We start from the raw sequence: 15,266 nt of genomic DNA, 5'->3' as shown, positions 1-15,266 counted from the left end.
GCAATTGTGCTATGGAAAATGGGTATGATGAGTGCTAGCGTAACCATTTGTTACTTCAAACTCATTCCTAAGCTTTTATGTTTACAGCTAAATACAATCATGGTATTTTTACTATAAAAAAAGATTATATACTAACATTGGAAAATTTTTACATAATTATCTAATCATAATTGGAAAATTTTTACATAATTATCTAATCATAATTGGAAAAATTTTACATAATTATCTAGTCATAATTCATTATATATAGTATAAATTTTTTGACTTTTAAAATAATTTAAACAGTTATTTAATTATATAATTAAATGATAATATAAAAATATTTCACATTGTATCAGCATTAACCTCCTGCTTCCGGCTTTTGTGTACAACATGGAGTCTTTAATTTTCCATTGTTTATGCGGTTGATACTTTGCCACACATAAATGTATAAAAAAAATCTTTCAGATGTTGACTAGTAGTTGATTCATTATTTTAGGGGTCCAGATTATTCTGAACATCCATTCCACTGGTGCAATGACAGTTGTCACAACAAAGGCAAACTAGTCTGATCCCTTTTAAATTTTTTTTTTTTTAATTTGTAATCATAGTTGTGGTTTTCTCAGCAATATGGACAAAAAAAGATTAGACAAAAGGTATGCCTTTGTGATTGGTCATTCGGTAGGAAACGAAGAAAATGTGACAAGTGACCATTTTTAAAGTCTGAAACAAACGAAAAGGGTATAGGAGGAAGCGTACCGGGCTTTCTTGAAGGTTCACTGTAGCCAAACCATAGTTTTATAAGTTTATATTATCATATGATTTTAGGCTGAATAAGTCATTTATTTTGTGCTGCTGCAAACAGCCTTGTTTTGGGGTTTGTTGGGGGCATAAAAGAGAGAGTGCTGCTAGGTGCACCCAGCATTATTGCTGGTGCACCCAGCACTAACCACGAAAAGATAAAAATATCCCTTAAGGATCAAGTTGATCCATAAGTTAATTTTTAAGACTTATGGATCAACTTGATCTGTAAATCACGGATCAACTTGATCCGTAAGAGGAGAAATTAGCAGGGACAATTTTATCATTTTCAAAGAATGTTGGGTGCACCTAGCAACACTCTAAAAGAGGGTTGGTGTTTTGGTTTTGGTGTGTCTTGGGGGTGTTGATCCTGTTAAAATGATGGGAGTGTGGATCACTTAGCTTTTGGTGGAGCTATTTGTGAGCTCCTTAGCTTTTGTGCTTTATGGGTTTTACATTTTAAGTTCAGGTGTTGGTGGAGATATCTCATAGGATGTCGTTGAAAATGTTGAGGTCAAAGAGGAAGTGCCAAGTAGAGGAAATGAAATCCACAATGATGTCCCTCTTATTGTGTTGGTTGATGGGTATTTTGGATTTGGGTCGTTTGCCAAAGGGGTGATCCCAATGTCTTCCTTCCCCTTCTTTGGGCCTTAGATTTAAACCCCACCATCCTTTTCCCACACTCATAATGAATACATCTCCATTTCCTTATGTTTTTTTTTTTTTTTTTCTCTTTCCTTGATATAAATAATTGCTGTTAGAATTTGGGTGCTTTATCTCACTTTGCTGAGGTAGTGCACAAAGAATAAAGGTTTCTCGCCCCTGATTTGGGGTCTTTAACCAGCATCTATGATAGGTGAGTTCTTTGATCTAGAAAGGGCCAGCCAGAACACAGAAAAGGTCCACCAAGTACGGCAGGTGAGTTAAAATTGATTCGAAAAGTTATATCATTTTAAAAAAAATTAAAACCATAAAGGTTTTTTTAGATTTTAAAAAATCACTGAACATGTCAAAATTACTAGGACTAAATTTAATTTTCATCCTTTTATTTTTTAACATTTATAATTTTGGTTTCTTATTTTAAAATACAAAAAGTTCCACCTTATATTTTTTAAAATCTGAAATTTTAGTTTCTTTATTTTTAAAATAAAGACATTTAGTCTTTCAAAATCACAAATTTTACAAAATTAAAAGACTAAATGTCTATATTTTAAAATAAAGAAATTAAAATTATAGATTTTAAAAAATAGGATGATTAAATGTCTTTATTTTAAAATAGAAGGACCAAAATTACAAATTTCAAAAAAATATAAGACTAAAATTACATTTAAATCAAATGATTAATAACCATTATGAAGTTTTAAAAATGTATTTAAGGTTTACAAGTGTATTGAAATTTTAGTATAAATAAATAAAATAAAATTGAGGTATTTAATTATTATATTCAAAATATAAGAATAATTTTGAGGTCGATCAAGGTTTTTTTACAACATATTTATCGGCATTAATTTTTTTCTTTTACCAAATTAACATTAATTATTTAGTACTGATATAACTGCTTTTATATTATTCACGAGTTTGATTAAATATTTGGTCTCTATATATGTTTGTGCTAACTTTTTTTTAATCCTTATATCTAAAAAATATACGTTTCAGTACTGTACTAGTCTCTATCACCTAAAAATTCTATGTTTTTATCCTATAAAGTAATTGTAGTATTGTATTTGTATTACTACTATCTTTTAGTCTCTTAGTTTTATGGCAGTGTAAAATTGTCACAAAAAGAATTTAAACATAAAAAAGTTGCTAGTATGAGAGTTAAAACAATAAGTTTTTTGAGCAAAAAGATAATATAATTAATTAAAACTGATTCATGATATATCCAAATTTAACATCAAAAGAATTATATGTCATCACTAAATTTTTTTGTTTAAGTTTGGTCACTGGTTTGGCCCTATTTATTTATTTGTATTTAATTTGATGTATATTCATGAGTTTTCTTCTTAGTTGGTTGTGTGCATGTCCATGTCCATGTCCTACGCATGTTTGCGAATATTCTGAAAAAGAGCTTTATCTCAGAGCTCGCCAACTGTTCTATTATTTAAAAGGTGGCCAAATCATTATTTTCAACTAAAAAATAAATATTTTTGCTAAACTATTATTTGCTGGAGCCTGGTATTAAGCATTAAAAAGTCTTTAAATGAAGAATATTTTAGATATAATTTCATTATATAAAATATATTTAATTGAGATTTGTTTATATTTGAGAAAAAAAATAAAAGATTTTTGTTATTTATATTCAAAATAAGAACAAATATAATTTTGATTCATTTTTCTTCCATAAAAAACACACCAACATATAATAAAGCTATTTTTTAAAAATGAAGTTATCACTAAAAGTTAACACATCTTAATTAATGAAGGGTTAATGTTAACTGTTAAGTACTAATTTTCAACTCTGGGAGACATTATGAAGAAAAAAATATTAGGTTGTTCTGGCCTTCACATCTACAAAATTTTGACTAATTTCTACATGACATATACTCAAATTTTTTAGTTTATGAAATTTTTTTTATGAACAATCAAATATGTGCTATATGAAAATTAATAATAATCATATTAATATCGAATTATCTAATAATTTTTCGATTCGAAAGAGGACTCTTATTTTGTAAGACCCTGAGTGGGATGAGGATCACCCAGTTTACTTTGTTGGACACTCAGTTGGAGCACAGGTTGTTCGTGTCTTGCAACAAATCCTTGCTGATAAGGTTGGTTGTTCTAATGGTTTATGTGCTACATGCATATATAAAGAGATCATATTTTTACCCTTTAAACATAAGATAATTTGACATTAATATTAATTGCCTCAAAGAATCAAGGGGTATGAAAACACTTCAGAGAACTGGGTATAAGCATCACATCCTTATCTGGAGCATTTAATGGGACTACAAGAACCTACATAGATGGCATGCGGTGAGTTCTTGTCTGCTTTTTGGTTATGCTTAAACACAATTGGTTAGTGATTTTAACTGTCTTTCTCTTTTTTAAAAGAAACTGTCTCTCTTAAATCTTTTTAATTTTATTTTATTTTATTGGCTTGGAAAGGGGTGTTTTGGGGAGCGTATATGCCAATGATGTAAATAGTTTCTTTTAAAAAATTGAAATTAAGAAGAAAAGGAAAAGAAAAAACAATATAAAAGGATGGAACAATGGAACGTTTTAAATGAATCTGGCTATGCTACTTGTTTAGGAGATTATATTTTGTCATTACTTTTTCATTGCTTATTTCGTCAATATTATGTTCATTACCAACAATAAGATATCCATATAAAGTAAACTGTTAGTACTAAGTTGATCACTACAATTTGAGCATTGTTTCAGGCCAGAGGATGGGAGAACAATGAAACCTTTTTCCTTGCTACAACTTTGCCGCATTGGTGTCATAATTTATGACTGGTTTGACATTTCCCAGCTGAAAAACTACTACATTAATTTTGGTTTAGATCACTTCAACATGTCATGGAAAAAGATTGCATAAGGGGTCTTGTTGATTGCCTCTTAGGGAAGTGCAGGTCCATTTGCTTCAGGAGATTGAATCCTCCCTGATCTTACAATTCAAGGCTCTATAAGACCAAACTACAATCTACAAACATTTCCAAACACATACTAATTCAGCCATGCTACCAAACGTACTTGGAAAGTGATGGGGGTCACAGTTCATTCATGGATGCTTGGAATTCCACCCTTGCTTTTTCTTTAGAGTTTGGCAGATGAGCCAGTGGCGTTATCCTCCACATGTTTCTCCCCCTTTTAAAGGCTACAGGTAGGTTTCGATTTTTTATATATGCATTACATATTGCTTTCACAATTCACAATTAAATCAGCTTCTAACTTTTTTAATTCTTAGTTTATAATTTATTAGCTTTTAACTAGTTTACCTTATTTTATTTTATTATTACTCATCATTTGTATGTATAACTACAAAGTTTTAGAAATTGGTCCACAATCAAGATTTTGGTCATAAGGTTAAGGTTTTTGGAATTGTTGTAATCACAATTGTGATCACATAAGTTACATTTGTCTATAATTGTCCACAACATAAGTATTGAGATAAAACTACAATATATAACAACCGCAATTTAAAATCTTGGATACAACTATTATAAGCATTTGCTACGTGATAACTTTCCCTTTTTTATTTTTTTCAACTATTGAAAGCAACATAATTTTTTTTATAAGCTTGAAAGCAAGATAATTGCCTGTGCAGGAATGAAGATTGGCAAGAAAATGATGGAACACTAAACACAATATCCATGACTCATCCTCGCTTGCCAATTGAACAACCCAGCTGCTTGATTAAGCCTGATTCAGACTGTGAACTCTTACAACCAGGCATCAGGTATATACCCAATATTATTAGTTCACTACATTACATATTAATAAAACTTGACTTTAGCCAATTTATATAATTAACTTTACAGTACAGAAAAGTATTTGACTCAAAATAAAAAGTTAGATGAGAGAATCTTTAAAGTGTGCATAAATTGATTTTAGTACATGAGAAAAGTTTACTTTATTTTATCTCTTCGATTCATTTCTTTTAATTTTCTACAAGTGTATGTTATGATATTTATCTAAGTTTGCGCACTGACCAAATTGTGGTATTTGATGAAACAGGCATTACAAGTTTATAGAGGGTGATCACATAACATTCATAATAGCAGGAAGGACTTTTGATTTAATATATGACAGTATTTTTAAAAGCTGCAAAAAGCATGTATTATTTAGGAAGAAACCTCGGATAGTGACTAATGAAGTCCATCCTTAGCTTAGCATATATCATAGGGCTATGTCCTCACAACACAAGTCACAACCACCAAAGTGTGTACATCATTATTAAATAATGCGCAAAGTATCACATAATCTTAGCTTCACTAATGCATAGACTTAGTTTTTTTACATAAGATTATTAAATATACAAACTCTTATATTGTTTATTTTAGTATTTCTCTGTCCTAATCTGTTTCTGCATTAGTTGAAGAATAAGCTGGTGGTTTGTTTTTTTTATCAACGGTTTGCAATTTTTATGGACTCTATCCCAACTTTACTTGATTCTTTGGACAATGTTAGTCCCACTTTTGAGTGGGTGCCATACTTGATACTTTGGACCTAATTCGGCCCAAGAGTTGAAACAATCCTGATGGCCCAAACTTCCATTCTTTGAATGCCAATTCGGCTGTTGGCCCGGTCAACATATAGAAGAAAAATTGAATGCATAATAATATTATATGCAAAAAAAATATTAAATGCTAAATTTATAAAATGTAATATATAATTAATTGAAATAATATTATTAAATGATTTATTTATTACATATTATATACTTATTATATTAAATGAATAGATAGCTTTCATATTAGAAAAATTATCACTAAACAAAAGCGATTATTAAAAAATTAATTATGGTAAACTGAATTTATTTAAAGTATATAATTAAATTGAAATTAATATTTATTAGTATTATAATGATCTTAAAATTTAATTTATTTAAAAACAATATATTTTAAAGGGGACCTGTGGAGTCTTTTTCTCCAAGTGGAGTTATCTAATATTGGATAGGAAGTGGACTCATCACTTCGGCGAAGTTTATTTATTCCTTTCTTTCTTTAATCGCCTACTATTACATAGTAAGGGGCAACTTTGCTATGTAACACAACAAACAATTAATAACTAAGTGGCACAAATAAACAAGTAAATAAAAAGATAATAAACACAAAAATAAAGCAACAAATAAAGGGTTACATACATAAAGAAAATTTTAAATATTTTACGCATTTAATTATGTTAGTCTTGGACTATTAATATGATAATTCAAATTTATCTTTTAATTTTTTGTTATTTAAATTCAAACTTAATTTAAGTTACAAATAATTTAGTAGATAACTTAAGGTTCTGTTATTCTCTTGTACACTATACATACACCTCTTGTATACATATTGAACTATTAAATAAAACTCTATTTTATTTTCTCTATATGGTATCAAAGCTCATATCCCTTGAACATAATGGAATCTTTGAATATAAACATTGTCATCTTGTCAAAACAGCCCGTTGTCTTTTGAACCATGCATTTCTCTCATTCAAATTTTGGTGTTATGTGATGCAAACAACAATGTATCTCATTAATCGAATGCCCACTCTCATGTTAAACAGAAAAGTATCCATTAGAAGTCTTGTTTCATAGTTCACCAAATGACAATAAATTAAAAGTGTTTGGTTGTCTTTGTTTTCCCTAGCTCACTCTATATACAACTAATAAACGTCAAACCAAGTCCAAACCATGTGTCTTCTTAGGTTACAGTCTTATCCAAAATGCTGACTTCTGTTTTGACCCTTACAAAGCCAAATTATTCACCTCTAGACACATTGAATTTGTTGAAAATGTGTTTCCCAATTCCAATTCGAGTCAAGATCAACACACAATCCACACATCTCCAATTCCAAACACCAAAAAAACTACTTCAAATTCGATCACAACTAAATTCAACTATTTCATCCCTATAGTCACCAAACCAAAATCAAACCCCAATTGAAACATCTCAATCCAATCCCAATTGTCGGTACACATGCTTATCACTCTCGCCAATGTAGATGTTCTTCCCCATGCTCCAAAGCTTAACTCTCAACTCACCCCATGGTGACTCACTCTAAGAATGAAATTTTCAAACCCAAACAAGTTCACTTAGCCACCAAATTTCCCCTTTCTTCTCCAGTTGAGCCAACATGTGTTACACAAGCCATGAAACACCTTAAGTGGAAAGAAGCCATGTCCAAAGAATTCGATGCGTTCATTGCTAATGGAACCTGGACACTTGTCCCTCCATAGCCAAATCTTAATGTCATCGAGAACAAATGGGTCTTCTGACTCAAATGTATCACTGATGGTTATAATTCCCAATACAAAGCTCACCTTGTTGCCAAAGGCTACCACCAACAGTATGACAATGATTACCATGAAACCTTTAGTCTAGTGGTAAAGCTGCAAACAATCAAATTGGTCATTTGTCTTGCACTATCCAAGGAGTGTTCGTTCAGCCAGATGGACGTTAACATTGTGTTCCTTCACGACACCATCTCTAAGGACATCTATATGTCTCAGCTTCCTGCCTTCATTCATCTGCAACTCCCAAACCATGTTTGCAAGCTTCACAATGCTTTCTATGGTCTTAAACATGCACTAATAGCATGGTATCATGCGCTCAAGAGTTTCCTTCTCCACTTCAGATTCGTCAGCTCTAAATCTGACACCTCATTGTTCATCTACAATCGAGGTTCAATCTTGACTTATTTTCTTGTCTATGTTGACAATTTGTTGCTTACAGGTAACGATGAATTGTTTCTCAAGCAATTCCAAGATGCACTGGCCTCACAATTCTCCCTGAAGGACCTTGGCACACCCATACATTTTTTGGGTGTTGAAATTGTTCCCACGTCACATGGACTATTTCTCAGTCAACATCACTATATTCGTTATCTTCTCCAAACCCACAACATGCATGATGATGCTAGACCAGTCAACACCCATCTATCGACCACATGCAATCTCACATCAGGTGATGTCTCCTCTTGCGATGACACTATCTATTGCCAGCTTGTCGACTCACTGCAATATCTCTCTCACATGCCCTGTTAACAAGCTCTCTCAGTACATGAAGGCCCCTATTGAAATTCACATGCAAGCAGCCAAGCGAGTCCTCAGGTATCTCAAAAAACAATAGATTTTGGACTTCAACTGCGATCTTCTCCCGATCAACATCTTCGTGCCTTTTGTGATGTTAACTGGGCAGGTGACACTTCTTAAATAAGGTCCATAGGTGTTTACCTAATTTACTTTGGCCCAAATGTCATCTCCTGGAGCTGCAAGAAGCAATCCACCATTGCCAAATCTTCCACAGAAGTTGAATACCGCACAATAGCCACAACAGTCACTGAATTGCTTTGGCTACAACAACTACTCAAGGAACTTCACGTTCATCCTGATCGTTCTCCAATGGTGTATTCTGATAACATTGGAACAACGTATCTTTGTGTAAACATGGTATTTCACTCGCGTAAGAAATATCTCGCGATTGACTATCACTTTGTGTTGGATTTAGTAGCCAAAAAGAAACTTGGAGTCTCACATGTTCCATCCAGTCATTAGCATGATGACCTCCTCATCAAAGCTCTTGTGTCTTCACATCATAAATTTCTGATGAACAAGATTGTTGTTGTTTCTGTCACCACCATTTTGTAGAAGCGTATTGGGCTATTAACATGATAATTCAAGTTTATCTTTTAGTTTTTTGTCACTTAAATTCAAACTTAATTTAAGTTATAGATAATTTAATAGATAACTTAGGGTTATGTTATTCTCTTGTACTATATATATACACCTTTTGTACATATACTGAACTGTTGAATAAAACTAAATTTTATCTTGTTTGTAGTCTTTGACTCTCTAAATATTTTGAGTTAAGTTGTCATTTGTTGCAACTAGGACCGCGACAAGACAATGAAAAGAAAATTTAAAACAAAGAGTTGCAGTCTGTTTATTTTTTAGAAAACTTTTTTTTTTGGTAAAACCTTGCAAAGAGAAGATAGTTTTTGAAATCAAATTTTGAGTTGGGGAATCAATTTTATGTTGAGAAGGTTTAATACTCTATGACATTTGTCATAAAGACAATTATCTCTAATTAAATGTTCTTAAATAACCTAACTTTAAAAGTATATATATTAAAATTGAGGTAATATATACTTTTAAAATATAAAAAAAATGCAATATTTTAATATATATATACATAAATATACATCTTTTTTATAATACACTAATATATGTATATATAATTTTTTTAAAATAAACTAAAAGGTTAAACACTTTTAAAGAAACCTACCTAATTTAATATAACTATGCAATTAATGAATTAAGAGGAGAGAATTCTTTCTAAATGATGATACTATAACTAGCTTGACAACCGTTCATGAATTCCTTAATATTGTTAATTTTTACTGGGAAATTTATTTTACTTTCCTCTCAGTAGCTAGTCAAATAAGGAAGTTTTCAGGTTGTCTTTAATTAAAAAATTCAAAAAGACATCAGATGTAGTTTAGGGTGATGATTTTGTAACTACCCTCACCTCCTCTTCAAACTATCCTTAAGAGGATAGTTTAGGTTGATCTGTTTATGTTTATTTCCCATGAATAATAATAATAATAATAATAATAATAATAATAATAATATGAATAATAATAATAATAATAATAATAATAATAATAATAATAATAATAATAATAATAATAATAATAATAATAATAATAATAACATAAACAAAAAGAAAAATATGTATTAATTATTAATTTCTCTCTTAATTGTTAATTTTTTATTTGTTTCCTTAGCCTAATTTATAATATAATTAATCCTATTAATATATATATATATATATATATATATATATATATATATATATATATATATATATATATATATATATATATATAACATTTTAAATGATAAACTTCATAAAAGTATCGTATGCTTCTTTCTCGTTACTCTTTTTAATAGGCCATTCCAACCGTTTCATTCAAAAGATTTACAAATTGAAAATAAATAAAATATTACCTAAAATGTAGGTTATTTCAAGAAAATATTAAATAAATTGCCCTTATTAATTATGGAAAAAGAAAAACGAAATGCATTTGTATCGCAGAATGCATGTTCAAATTAAAAGTTAAATCTTTTTAATAAATATTTTATAATAGTTAGAAGTTAGCTACCCATATTTCTCCTGGTGTATATAAGCACACATCCTAGCCAAGAAGCAGTCACAATCCAAGGTCAAGGGAGAAACAAAGTGTGAGAGAGTGAAGCATTCTTTGTGTTTGTGATCAAAACAAGAGGTAGCATATATTCAATCATGGTGGTGGCAACAAACAGCTTCCCTTCTTCCAGTGTCACAATTCCCCCAACAAATATCTCACCTAATGCCATCCTACCTCTTGAGAGGTATATGACCTCTTTTAATTTTCTTTTTTCTTTTTAGTCTGATTGTCATGTTCTTAATTTCCTGTTATAAATATTGATTTGATGTCACGTTGAAACTCGTGCTGGCACTCTGATGGTTTCAGATGATATCTTCAAGCCACAAAGTCGCGAGAGAAAAAGTGAGAATATTATTAGTTATTGTTATTGTTATGATACGAGACTAACTATGGTTTTGAGGTTGTGACCTTAATTGGCAGGGGTGATCCAATAGTGTTTGGTGAATACTGGAAAAAGATGAGTGAGACTTGCACCGTAGTTATCAAAGGGTGGGAGCTTATGAGCTATCTGAGTGACATGAACAACGTGTGCTGGTACATGTTACCAGAGACGAAGGAAGCCATTAAAAGGCTCCACCACGTGGTGGGAAATGCTGTTACCGAAGACAGATACATTGTGGTGGGGAATGGAGCCACACAACTCCTCCAGGGTGCTGTTTTTGCTCTCACTCCTTCAGAGGCTTCTAAACCCATCAACGTTGTGGTTGCTGCTCCATACTACTCGGTGATTATACCCTTTTGCTCTCCTTATAGTCATATATACAACCTCTTAATTTCTGTCTCCTATGTGTTTTTTATCTCCTTGCAATGAGACATCATTAGAAACTAACGTTTTCTTTGTTAGAGTTAATCAATTAATTAATGACATCGTTGATGATTATTTGACGTTTTCTTCAAATATTAACAAGTATTTTTTTTTTGTATAATGTGACACTGAAACTAGAATATATATATTTAGTATATTTTGCACAAATGTTAACAAGCATTGATTTGTATAATTTGCACAAATCAATTTTCCCTCTCTTTTTATATATATTTAGTATATTAAGATTATTCTTACAAACATGAAACGATTGGCACAAAAAAGAAAGAAAGAAATTAAGAGAAAACTTGATAATATGAAATGCTTCCTTCAATTATTTCAATTATATTTATGTAGTTAAATATTTATTCATGTATGAGTTACATTCATATAATTTTTTTAATATATATACACACACGTTTGAATTTAATGTGCTTTAACTAGGATACATTTAATTGGACTTTTAGGAGGTAGGACAGCCGATCTAAGAATAAGAAAAGGGGGAAAAGTATTGAAACTTAAGCATATTTTATTTATTAATAAAAAAGGATATTTTATTTGTCCAAATGTTTGAATTTTTTAATTAAAAAATCTCAAAATATTTATAAAAAATATTTTTTCAAGATCACGTATATCCTTGTTTTATGAAACTTCAAAATAAAAAAAAAATATTGAAAAGCTTCCATTATCCCATATCAAAATATTTCCTTGTATTTTTTATGATTAAAGTTTTATCAGTTCATTTATATTCCTTTTTCAAAGAAGCACTTAATTTTCAAATGGTTGACTTGATAAACTACTACTAGCTATGGTCGGGAGAGAATTGGATAGTATATGTGAGATCATAAATTTTATTCTCAGTATGATTATTGTACACACACACAAAAATGGTTGACTTGATCTAATTGAGCATGCGGCATTTGCAGATTAAGTGTGGTATCAATTAAATGATTTGATCAGTGTGTGATTAATTGAAGAATTAGTTAATAATGTGTGTTTTGCAGGAATACCAAGATGAGGTTGATATTTTGCGTTCAGGGTTGTATCAATGGGCTGGTGATGCTGCTTTGTATGAGAAAAATGAACCCTACATAGAGGTGGTAACCTCTCCAAACAACCCTGATGGGACTATGAGGGGTCCTGTGGTGAAATCTGAAGCTGAAGGGAAGCTGATTCATGATCTTGCCTATTACTGGCCACACTACACTCCCATTACTCACCAAGCTGACCATGATATCATGATCTTCACATTCTCCAAATGCACTGGTCATGCTGGTTCACGTATAGGGTGAGTCTGTGAGCTTGATCACACTTATTATATAATCATTTCATCTGTCTTTTCATATAACTTATGTTTGAGTTTGTCAATTTCATGACATGATCAAGTGATTAAAATTCCATTCTTGCCATTCATTTTTATTTTTCTTCATACAAAAGAGTAAGTGTGTTTCTGTTGATATATATTCTTTTCGAATCCAAGCACTGTTGCATGAAGGAAAGCATTAGAAATATAAATTAAACTACTTATATAAACTTAGTTTTCAACTAACACATATAGCTTAAATAGTAGTATTCTGTTTCAAGTCTAAGATATGAAGTTACATTAAATAATTAGAGAAATAATTTTATGGTTTATAAAGTCTTATTTAACCTGAATAAAATTGTTTCACTTAGAAGATATATGTAAACTTGCTCATACCAAAAACTCATAATTAGTTTGCATTACATTGTTTGCTCTCACCTTATATATATTTCTTTCTACTTTTTTTTTTATTCTTTTCTTATGATATTATTCATTATATCTAGTGTATTCTTTTTCTTTTCTTCTTATTTTTTATAATTTCTTTCTCCAAATAGTGTGTCTAATATCATTTTTCATGCAGACAAATAAGGAATTAACTAGTTCAGTACACATAGAAAACTTTATACAAAAATGCTTACTTTTGATTTTGTTATGAAGGTGGGCTATCGTGAAGGACATTGAGGTTGCTAAGAAGATGACAAGGTATGTGCAGATGAGCTCCATTGGAGTCTCAAAAGAATCCCAAACTCGAGTTGCTAAGATCATGGGAGTGATTTGCGATGGATACCAAAACTTTGAGTCCATGGAGTCTGAGCTCTTCTTTGAATATAGCAAACGCATCTTGAAGAAGAGGTGGGAGAAATTGTGGGAAGTTATTGATGAAAGCAAGGTCTTCTCTGTGGCCAAGTACCCTAAGGCCTTCTGCAACTTCACTAATGAGTCATCTGAATCATTCCCTGGTAACTAATTTTCCCACTCCTAACAGCCATTATTTCTCGAGAAAAAAAAGTTATTTATTAAAAATGTAAAATAATTTTATAATAAATACTTTAAAAAAATTATACCAATTGTGATCTGTAATTCAATAACAATATAAAATTATTTTACATATACATCATCAATAATACAAAGTCATTAAATTCTTATTATTTTATGAATGAATTTATTTAAATTTAAAAATAAGTAACTTTAAAATAAATGTTTTTTTATAAAAATATTTTTTAAAAAAATAGATATGATTTGTTTCTTAAAATAAATAAATAAAAATTACTTTTTTTAAAAGCAGAAACAATTTAGACAAATATACTTTTAAAAAATTAAAAATACTTATTTTATTAAAATAAATACATATTTTAATAAATAAGTTTAAACAAAACTGACTATATATCTTATAATTTGTACATGTATATGTATATCCTACAGGTTTTATATGGTTGAAGTGTGAGGAGGGCATAGAAGATTGTGGGAGTTATCTGCTGGAAAAATTGAAGATTCGTGCAAGAGGAGGAGAACGATTTGGTGTTAGTCCAAAGTATGCTAGAATTAGCATGATAGGAACGGATGATGAGTTCCATGAATTTTTGAATAGGGTGTCGAATGCTAAAAAAGAATGTGATTGATTAGATGTATTGGAACCATAATTTATGTAGCTCTGGTTCGAGCACCACCTTATCACAAAATTTAGAGTTTTTTTTGGGGTATAGAATTGGGTGATAAAGGATGAGTTCCATAGAAAACAGAATAAAGAATGTTGCATAGACATTTCATAAATAAGTTTAATGTTTACCGAGTTAATTTATATAACGTTCAGTTACTTATGTTCAAATTAAAATTAAGTTTTTACCTTTTTTTCTTTTTTAAATCTTAGAGTTTGATGTATGAAAAACCAAATTAGATTCTCTCCCACTGAACTGTTTTTCTCCAGCACAAAAAACAAAAGTATTAAATTTGAAAAAATGAATGAAGCACGAGTAAATGATGGAATGAGAAAGAAGAATATTGAGAGAGGTGGAGATAAAAGGCTCAATAGGAGCTACAGGAGAGGATTCACGATATCCTAAAAATCACTTTAAATTTTGATTAATTTGTTTGAGGCAAATCGGGTGTGCTCCAAATTAAGTTTTTATCTGAGACATTTATGCATGAAAGCATGGATATTATGCACCAAAAAATAAAATGCATGGATATTAAATACGAAAAAATGACCGCTAACTAGTTAAAACAGTTCTAGTACCAATTTGTTACGTACAAAGTTACATGTTTATATAGGGATTTAACTTTCAATCAGATATGAAATTATGATGCAGTTTTTGTTGGTTCAATTTGTGCAACAAATTGATAGCATTAAATATTTGTCTAATGAAAATGAATATCAAGATTTTTAATGAAAAAAGAGTTGTGAGCTAATTAGTTAGAACAGTTCTAACACAAATTTATCACAAAGTTACGTATTTATATTTTATTGGACAAAAGTTAAATTAAAAATTTAAAACGAATAAAGGATTTGACATATAAATTAAA

The 15,266-nt window shown here is 30.2% G+C and overlaps 1 protein-coding gene and 1 pseudogene across 1 annotated transcript; both read left to right on the top strand.

Annotated features, from left to right (window-relative positions):
- The first annotated feature begins 18 nt into the window (after positions 1-18).
- On the top strand, positions 19-5,632 carry LOC100801979 (lipase-like; annotated as a pseudogene).
- A 5,104-nt stretch (positions 5,633-10,736) lies between these two features.
- On the top strand, positions 10,737-14,365 carry LOC100801447 (L-tryptophan--pyruvate aminotransferase 1). Its single transcript, XM_003517669.4, has 5 exons — positions 10,737-10,825; positions 11,062-11,365; positions 12,448-12,731; positions 13,404-13,705; positions 14,169-14,365. Exons 1-5 carry the CDS (start codon positions 10,737-10,739, stop codon positions 14,363-14,365), a joined length of 1,176 nt encoding a protein of 391 aa, XP_003517717.1.
- The last annotated feature ends 901 nt before the right edge of the window (positions 14,366-15,266 follow it).

This window comes from Glycine max, chromosome 1 (genome assembly GCF_000004515.6).
Source record: "Glycine max cultivar Williams 82 chromosome 1, Glycine_max_v4.0, whole genome shotgun sequence".
NCBI classification, from domain to species: domain Eukaryota; kingdom Viridiplantae; phylum Streptophyta; class Magnoliopsida; order Fabales; family Fabaceae; genus Glycine; species Glycine max.
This window is presented reverse-complemented; position numbering and strand designations above follow the sequence as displayed.

What these genes read in the sequence shown, in the direction of transcription:
- LOC100801447 (XM_003517669.4), top strand. Translation starts at nt 10,737, where the DNA reads ATGGTGGTGGCAACAAACAGCTTCCCTTCTTCCAGTGTCACAATTCCC. An exon ending in GCCATCCTACCTCTTGAGAG is followed by an intron (nt 10,826 to 11,061) that starts GTATATGACCTC and finishes CTTAATTGGCAG; the next exon opens with GGGTGATCCAATAGTGTTTG. An exon ending in CATGCTGGTTCACGTATAGG is followed by an intron (nt 12,732 to 13,403) that starts GTGAGTCTGTGA and finishes TTTGTTATGAAG; the next exon opens with GTGGGCTATCGTGAAGGACA.